This window comes from Echiichthys vipera (genome assembly GCF_963691815.1).
Source record: "Echiichthys vipera genome assembly, chromosome: 3".
In the NCBI taxonomy this organism is placed as follows: domain Eukaryota; kingdom Metazoa; phylum Chordata; class Actinopteri; order Perciformes; family Trachinidae; genus Echiichthys; species Echiichthys vipera.
Window position 1 is genome coordinate 13,854,084 of NC_139828.1, and position 9,715 is coordinate 13,863,798.

Below are 9,715 nucleotides of genomic sequence, written 5' to 3' on the forward strand. Positions count from 1 at the left end.
TCAGCATCCAGATCCAGACCTGATCCCATCCCTGCGCTCAGACCCGGGGCTCGGGCTGGGTTTACCCAACTCTCGCTCAAGTTTCTCTCTCAGCTTGTGGAAAGCTGGTCTTCTGCGCGGCTCCTGCTCCCAGCAAATCCTTATCAGGGAGTAAACACCGGGGGGACAGTCGTCTGGAGCTTCCATACGATAGCCCCCCTCCACTCTCTCCTTCACCTCCTTCAGAGACTACACGAACAGGAGCAACAAGGAAGGATGCAGGATGTGAATAAAACATTTTAAATAGATTTCCCCAGACTGGCTGTGATCTTGTGATGGGATCACACCAGCTGCAACATCAAATCAGGCCAGGGGTGTAAAGTGGTTTGACGAGGGCCCCTTTCTTTCGTCCTAACCAAGGTCCTACCCACCCTAATTCAGGCCCCCGTGCTTGGCTCACACCTATTTTATGACACAGCCTTCATTGTGATCTCAACTACAGACCTTTAAAGTTTCATGACTGTATCTTGCACGGTTGCAAACGCTCACATTTCTTTTTTAACCCGCATGAGTTTTATTTTTTTTCGTAGTGTTCTTAAAGAGAAAATATGCCTGTACACTCAGATCATTCCTCTGCGTGCTCTCAGTCTCATCAACAACATCTTCATCAGTTCATTGTCTGTGGAGCAGCTCCACACTTTATACTTGATGACATCACAAATTTGAGTTTGATCAACTATTGGGAGAGTTCATGTTTACAATTTTTGGGCTTGAAAAGTTTCCTTTTAATATGCACCTGCAATTCTGATTACAACCTTACACACACACACATACACACACACACACATACACACAGACACACGCACACACACACACACACACACACACACACACAAACACACAAACACACAAACACACAAACACACACACTGTTTCTCCTGGTTTCTCTGTGAACACAAAACAAATTAACAGGTGCAGATTTTAATTGACAAGAACACAAACTTGACCCACATAAATCAACATACTTTAAACCTATAAATCTACAAGCAGGCTGTAATTTGGAGGTAATCACCTGCATTTAAAATGACACCACTTGACGTCAGAGGCATGCTAACTGTGCCTTCGATTAATGCTGCCTGATCCTGTTGTCCTTATTGAACCTCCGGCCTCAGCGGTCAGAGAGCACAGATTACTTGAGAGCGTCTAGTCTGACAAACAGAGCTATGTTTAAGTAGCAAAGCTTCTTCCTTTCCAGATGCACATGATCCATCCTCCTGTGTGACGTCCAACTTCCTGTGTCCCTGTGCAGCCTTTCTCCAACTGTGACGTCTACGTGTACGACACCGGTAAAGAGTAGCTTTATCTCCCTTCGAATTCAAGTAGTTCACAAAGCTTGATGAGTTAAGCTGAGAGTAGTAAGATTATTTGTTGCCCCATCACAATGTGCAGTAAACCTCTAACCTCACCGATGAGCTACCATTACCAGATCCCTCGTTCATGTCTGAGCAAACACGCTGAGCTGTGCTTTTGATCAGATCACTTAGGATGGATGTAAAATCCAGGTCAAAAGATCATGTGTGACGTCAACTGGTTGTCTGCAGCACAGTAGGTCGATCCGAGAGATCTATGTTAGGCCTATTAAAGTATAACTCTGGCGTTTTGGATCCAACAGTCTCTTTTGACACGAATATACAGTACATCAAATAAGCCATCGAGACAAGTTTTTTAGGTGATCACCTATTGACAGAGAAATCCTGGAAAGTCACAAACAGCCAGACATGGCTAACACTCAGTGCGTTGCACATCAGTAACCCGAAAATGGTCTTTACCCGATTAAGGGAATGATCTGATTATTGAAGTTCTCCTCGTATACATGAGCAGCGGTTGAATGGGAAAATGACGGAGTAACTCCAGTACAGTAGGTGGCGCTCCGCCAACATACATCTGGTCTAAATGCAGCTTTTTCCCCGGTTCACCTTTTGTCAAAATCACAAACGGCCAACTTTTGGACAGAATTACGACCGAAATGGGAGCTCTTGGTAGTAATGTTTCTTGTTCCTTTGCAAAGTCCTCCTTCGGTTTAAAGGTAACGCTCTATTATTGTTGTTTTTTTCACTTTGTTGAAAATAAAATTTTATTGAATTAAAATTCAATTGAATTGAGTGTGGAGCATGCACAAGAAACACGATAATAATCTGTTAAACTGCATGGAAACACACTGACCGAGAAGCTTGGGGCAGAGCGCGAAACCATCCAAAATGGCTTTTTTAACCACTAATATTGCTCAAAATAGCCCAAACAAGTCGGCAATCGACTGCGTTTCAATATGAACAGAGAACAGGGCCGGCTGCTAAGGCTTGTAGCATTGTAAAACAGTCTTTTTTAATAAACTCAGGGTTAGCCTACTATATGTAGGGACTGTTATCATGCTACTGCAGAAGTTTGGTGTTATTTTGAGCAATATTAGTGGTTAAAAAAGCCGTTTTGGATGGTTTAGAATTTTGCCCCTAGCTAATCAGTTTTAGCCATTTCTGGCTGCTAGCAACTGTCCAGAATTTCTCTGCTAATAGTTGATCCACCAAAGAACTTGTCTCAACGGCTTTTTTGATGTATATTCATGCTGAAAAAGACTGTGTGGTCCAATTTCACGAGTAAGACATCAACTTTAATATTTGGCAGAAATAACTTACAGACGGATTTACATGACTGATTTTGATGATGACTTAAAACAATAGTTTGATTCTTTTTTGTTGTTGCTTTTTTGCTTAGAGTGAAATGAGAAGATGGAGTCAGCTGGTCCTGGCTCCGCAAAAGTCCTGCACGTAACCTCCTCCCATCAAACCACATCTCGTCGTGAGAGTGGTCTCAATAGTGAATAGCCGTCTTTCCCAATATGGTTTGACACAATTTTTACTGTACCCTACATGTCTGTGATGCACCTGTGTGCTTTGTGATACACCAGGATATAACACACACACACACACACACACACACACACACACACACACACACACACACACACACACACACACACACACACACACTCACACACATACACACACACACACAATGATAGTGACATCTACTGACGCTACATACCATCTTAGGGTAAGGTTGACGACCGTAAGAGAAGATCTCCCAAAGAAGAACACCGTAGCTCCAAACATCTGACTTTGTGGAGAATTTCTGGACAATGGTAGCAAATATATAAACATAAAATAAGAACATAAAAAAAAAATGTAGAACCTGTTCTAACTTTAAATGTTGTTATACGTAGTGGTAATTAAGGATAAAAAGGCAATTTATGTTGGAGAAAGTTCTATGCATAAGGTTGTTACACAAACCTGGTCCTTATTGATGGATTATCCCTGATTTGTTAACCACTGATAGAGCAAAACCTATTGCCCTTTATCAAATTTGCCACATTGTAAGTATCAAAAAGAAGTTTGATTTTACTTTCAAAATGCGAGTCAAACAATTTAAAACCCTGCAGTGCTGCTTTGATATTACTTTGCTGTCATTTCAGTGACATTATTTTATGCACATGCATGCACAATGATTGGATCCTTCCAGGTAGAACATCCTCAGACAGAGAAGAAGAGATGTTTAAATTAGCTGCAGCGGTATTTAGTTGAAATTACCTCATAACACAAATAGTTATGTTTAGTCAGAAACAGATACAGAAGCATAAAAACAAGTCCCAGTTCAAAAAAAGGGACACAGCAGCGCATCGAACTGACCTCTTTCTTCAGAGCTTCCGGGGCGGTCCATTTGACCGGCAGTTTGGCGTTATCTGACACCTTTGTGTCCACCTTGGTCAGGCCAAAGTCGCTGACCTTGGCCACGCTGTCGTCAGAGACCAACACGTTACGAGCTGCCAAATCTCTGTGAACAAACTTCTTGGACTCCAGGTACTCCATCCCCTCACACACATCGCTGACCACACAAACACACACACACGTTATATACAGTTACAAGCAGTTTTTGCATTGCTGTCACACAACGCACTCTGCACACACTATGTTCTCTGCTGTACAGAACATTAAGATCATTGAAGTTTGAACTCACAGAGCAAAGCGAAGCAGCTGGACTGAGTTTACAACTGAACGTCCTCTCGTCCTGAGAAAGTTTACAAGGTTTCCCTGCAACACAAACACATGCAAACAGAATGAGCATTCCTATTACGAGATAAACTGCACATAGACAGAACTACTACAAGCAGAGGATACCTTTTGGTTTGCAAATGTGTTGAGTTAGTGCTGAACAAGTTATTTAGCACTTTAAAATGTCACTTAAAGTTGTAATATGGCTAATCATCAAAACAAACATCACAATAAAACATATTAAGTCAGACTACAAGTTTTGGATTTCTTTTTTTTCTTTAGTAACTGGAACGAGTGTTTGTTTTTGTTTTTTTGCTTTTGCACAATGAATAAACACATGCATGCAAACGTTCACCTGAGTTAACACAACCAAGCAGATTTATCACAAAGTCATTTACTGTTAAAAACTATAAACGTTTAAGGGAATACTGCACATCTTATAGACACATCGGTACATAAATTACAAGCAAACGCGCAGTAGGGGGAAACCATATTTTTTCTGTTGGTGGTGAATTTGCAGAAAAAGTGTCCTGATAGTCGATAAACTCGGCTTTCTGTTCTTGACATCTGAAATGATTTTGGTCAAATAGGACAAACCTGTGTGTGTTTTTCACTTAGTATATACATATAGTTAGTGAAATACAATACAATAATACACATGTACACACAATTCACATGTGATTGTATGTCTGCTTGACTGTGACGTAAAAAGGTGTTGTCACTCTACGCTGAATATTTATTCACTATGTTACCTAACTGTTATTTATATAATGTCTTGCTTCTGGTTGTTATAATGATCATGTTTTGTTTTATGACTGAGAGCTGATATAGGGTGTGTTGCTGTACCTTAGCCATGAGTTCGGTGACAATATGAAGCCCTTTGTGGAGAATGACCCCCAACAATCGCACCAGGTTTTTATGCTGGAGCTTCCTGAAGGATTGAATCCACATTAAAAACACTGACAGCAGGAACAGAAGTAGTTACACTGAATTCAAAATGATGTTATGACAACACAACAAGCACTACAACACACGATAGCACAACAATCCAAAATGATTTTATTATTTAAGTGTTTGGGACAAAATGTGAAAGTGTTAAAAATCTTTAGGCTCACGTCATGACAGTGGTCTCCTGCAGGAAGGCCTGAGCTGTCACATCACATTTAATGGTCTTCACTGCCACCCTCTGGCCCATGTACTCTCCTTCATAAACAGCTGCGGGGGAGAGTCACACGGTATTGAAGAAGAAGAAGAAGAAGAAGAAGAAGAAGAAGAAGAAGAAGAAGAAGAAGAAGAAGAGATTTCAACTCAGTGTGAGGGTCTTTACTATGTTTCGCATTTACAGTTTCCTCTTCTTTACCTCTCCTCACGCTCTCTGTTGCTGTGAGCAACATCGAGCCGCTGAAGGACAGTCACTAACTTGTTGTTCTGCTACCAACATTAGCTGCACTGTTCATGTTTTACATGTTTTTGCATGTTTTGGATAATTTATGATGCAGTCATTGTTTTTCAGTTTAAATGATGCGTTTTGTTTTTGTATCTGCAACATCGTGTCCGCCTGTCTTGGCCGGGTAGATTTAAAAAAAATGTTCTATCAATGAGATTCTCTCCTGCTTATATAAAAGGTTAATTGAAATGAAAATATCTAAATGTGAGATAAGAAGAGTAGTTAAAAGCTCACCACCAAATTCCCCCTCTCCAATATTCTCTCCCAGTTTGAGCTTCGTAATGTCCAGCAGCCATCCAGCTGGAGAAGAGAGATGTGAACTGTAAACCTGACACTACAGGCTTTCACAACCGTTAATATTATTATTATTATTATTATTATTAGATATTTTGACATGAGACTCACTTTTAGACAGCTCCAACTCAGCTGACTTGGTTCCTTGTTTTTGTTTGGGCTTCAGAAGAGTTGTAGCGATGGAGCCTTTGTTCTTTGAGTAGAACTGCAAAGATGTAAACATCAGCAACAGATATTCACTTATTTATAATGTATTTCATTTGGTTTGTTCATTCTCAACACTGTGTGAAGTGCCGTGTAAAGGTTCACACATACATAAGGTTTATGAATGTATAGTTCATTATTTTCTGTATCTGTACAGAGAATAATAAGTTTATTGACACTTTGACACATCAACACCTCCACAGAACTCAGGAAGTCAGTTGAACACTTGTAAAGGCTGTGGTTTAACAATAAAAAAACAATGAGTAAGACCTATAGTTAGCTTTAGAAGTCATTATAAAAACTGCACCTCATGCTGTGTGTATAGATACTCTTCAAGTCTCTGTTTCCTGACGACAGAGCACAAAGCTTCAAGGGGCAGCAGCTGACTTTAATAACACCAGTATGATGCAGTGACATATCAGATGCTGGGTTTTATATTGTCTCTGCCAGCACTGAAACAAAAGAGCATTTATAACATGATTCAGCCCAAATATTCATCTGGCTGTGTTCTCGCAGGAGTAAGTCAGCCGGTCTGACTCAGGCCTGAAGCCATCTGCGGCTCGCTGATAAGACGGAGCTGAAAGCGAGCTGGCCATCTCTGTCGAGTCTATCTCCAAACCCCACTGACTGCAGCGACGCTTTCAATGCACCTTCACACAGAAACAGGCCAAATACAGATAAACCATAAAAGGGCTGTGCTTCATGTGTTTTCCTGTCTTTGCTTCACTTTGACAAGTGCCATGTATTTTTACACTGGTGTCAGTTATGCTGATGTGTTTTGGTCAAAAATACATCGGGCATCAGAGCGCTGTGGTTCCCAACCCCCAACAAGAGGAAATGTGTATTTGTCACCACTTGTCACTGGTTATACGAACCTGAATACCTGTGTGGTGTATTAAGCTACATAGAAGGGAAAAAATGTGTTTAAAAATATCAACGTAAACTGGAAGAGCTTAAGGTTGTGTGTCTCCGCCAAACAATCAAGTTGCAGTTTACATTCGAACCGTCCAGACTAAGATAATATATGAAGTGACTTTGAGGGGATTTTTTTTTAAATTTGTATTTTTTGGTGAAACATTGAGGCTTCACACACATCTTCAACACGGCAGCAAAGAAGATCGACAAGATTAGTTCTACCAATTCATTATCTGTTTTTTTACACTTCAAGTGCTGCAGGAGTTTTGACCTCTTTAGATGTTTTCTCTTGTCCATGCACTGCAAGTCTGAGTAAAAAAGGTACCAGTGGATCTGTTAAATAGGAGCAATGACATGATAGATGCTCAGGGGTTTTGTGCATGCTGCAGCTGGATTTGTCCTGGGTACGCAGAAATACACAACTTGGATTAAAACGAGGAACCTCTTACCTCTATCATGTCAATGAGGTTGTAGAAGTATTTTATGTTGTCGATGGTCAGCTTGCTGTCCTGATAAATCACCCGGTAGTGAACGACTTCTCCGGAGACGCTGACACACAGGACGTAGTCACCGGGATGACGGATGGACTCTCGAACCAGGAACAGGCCGTCCTCAGCCGGCTGCAGCTTACAAACTGCCTCTGGACCCGAGATCTTCCCATGAAACCAACTAGGGAAAGACAGCACAGGAGCCACATACACATAAAAAAACATCTCAAATGTATTAGAAACATGTCAGTAGTTCACAAACCAAAAAAGGAAGTTGGGGTGATTAATCCCGAGACAATGTTTGTTTGGACGTCCAACCCACACCGTGTGGTCACAAGATGTGTCTTCAAGATTGACCAAGACAGCAGCTAAAGTTAGAAACAACATGCGTCCACGTCACAGTCACACTGCTGGTGTTTACTTTGTGTAACCATACTGCGTCCTACTGACAGTAATGACACTCTCATGTGAGCAGCTCAAAGGGAAAAACACCTGTAAACCTGGGAGAAAGAGGAGACCTACGGCATGAAGCTGAGGCTGGGGTCGACGCGCAGAGCCTCTCTTTTACGCACGTTGGTGGAGTTTATGAGTCCTTCCTCTCCTGTGGTGTTGTGCCTGGCCGTGTAACATCCCTTCTTCTAAAAACAAAAAAAGAGCAACGTCTCTTATCACATTGTGGGAAAAAATAAATGCAACGACTGAACAAACACCGTCTGCAGCTCTCTTTTTTTTACCGTGCTTGTGTCAACAATAGTGAGGATGTCTCCTTTCTGGTAGGCCAGTTCTCCAGGTTTTGGTTTCCTGTGGTCCCCCTTGGCGACACACTGTGTACCTGCAGCCCAGCTCATCTGCAGGAGCAGAGGAATAATAATAACACAACATCAACTCTGACTCAAAGAACTGGCTGGCCTCATCAAACAACATATAAAACATAATGGATATTATCGTCGTATTTTACGAGACCGTTATTACCTAATAATGTCTGGAAGTTTCCTTCAAAGAATTGTGTAATTAGGTATATTTAACGATAGGGGAAATAGAGAGATGGAAGTAATTTTAGTCATTGATAGTTATCAGGTATTATCTTTGAAGAACTGTTACATTTAAAGAGCAACGTGCAGGTTAGAGACCACTGTTAATCAATGTGTGGGGAAATGATGTAGAAACTATAATTCAAACAAATTATACACGGGTTAAAATGTTTTTGTATAGTTGCACTGTCGTTATTTGCTGCTCTGTGTGCCCTGAATTGCCCCCCGGGGACAAATAAAGTTTTTTGAATTGAATTGAATTGAATTGAATAAATAGACATCATGACGACAACTGGAGTCGTTTTTGTTGAGAAATTTTACTTCTGCATCAAAAAACGACCAACTGGATGTGACGTAGGAGAAGGCAGTCAAACAATTATAAGCATGTATACCAATACTAGTTTTAATGCAGAAGAGGCTGAAACCGAAAACCCAAGAGTAAAACACTAGGTTAGGTTGGGGGTGTACTGCCTTACTGACTGTTTACTATTCACTGCCAAACTACATGAGACTTTTTAGAGATTTTCTTCAGAAATTATCAAAAATGACCCTAAATTCCTTTGTCATATACTCTTTAATCCGTGATAGTGTTCATGCAGAACTCACACGTAGACCAATGAAAACTTCACAAACTCCGAAACACCTTAAACCTTCAGTCACATGTTATGCAAACATTATTCAACTTTTTTGATTGACTTCAGACTTCAGTTTTTAAGAATAATGGCGTCGTGCTTGTGGCAGCCGTTCCCTGCGTCCTGATCGTTTTTATTGCGTTTTTATTCTTGTTTTAATGTCATCTTTGGCAGTGTTTATGTAGCTGTTGTTGCTGTTGTATTTTAATGTAATTGGCTGCTTTGACAATGTAATTTCCCTCTGGTGTCTGTACATGTGAAAACGGTATGACAGAGAGAGCTTGGAGAAGAAACTGAGTGTGATCGATGGTCAAACATTATGGCCGGACGTGGCAAATATTTGAAAGAAGCGAGGGGGAAGCTCACACAATACAAAGGTACTGCAGTTACTATCACACACTGTATTTTTTTATACCTCCCTTGTGTTTTTGTGAGCTGCTGGAAAGTAAATTTCCTTGCGGGAGTTCATCCCAAAGGATCAATAAAGAAAAGTTTAAGAATTACTTAGAGGACACATCGTAAATCATGAAAATGGTAAAAAAAAATATATATATATATATATATACTGTGTAATTAGAGACAGTTTATAAAATATTCAAGTTGTGCTGGTAAAGTTCAACAC

The 9,715-nt window shown here is 40.6% G+C and overlaps 1 protein-coding gene across 1 annotated transcript; it reads right to left on the reverse strand.

The window, feature by feature from the left end:
• matk (megakaryocyte-associated tyrosine kinase) lies at positions 1-8,278 on the reverse strand (the record flags this gene model as incomplete). The annotated part of the gene is made up of 11 exons (XM_083910995.1): positions 1-228; positions 3,079-3,165; positions 3,720-3,915; positions 4,048-4,121; positions 4,929-5,013; positions 5,198-5,297; positions 5,764-5,829; positions 5,935-6,028; positions 7,392-7,611; positions 7,953-8,068; positions 8,165-8,278. 11 exons carry the CDS (start codon positions 8,276-8,278, stop codon positions 1-3), a joined length of 1,380 nt encoding a protein of 459 aa, XP_083767121.1.
• Between the last annotated feature and the right edge of the window lie 1,437 nt (positions 8,279-9,715).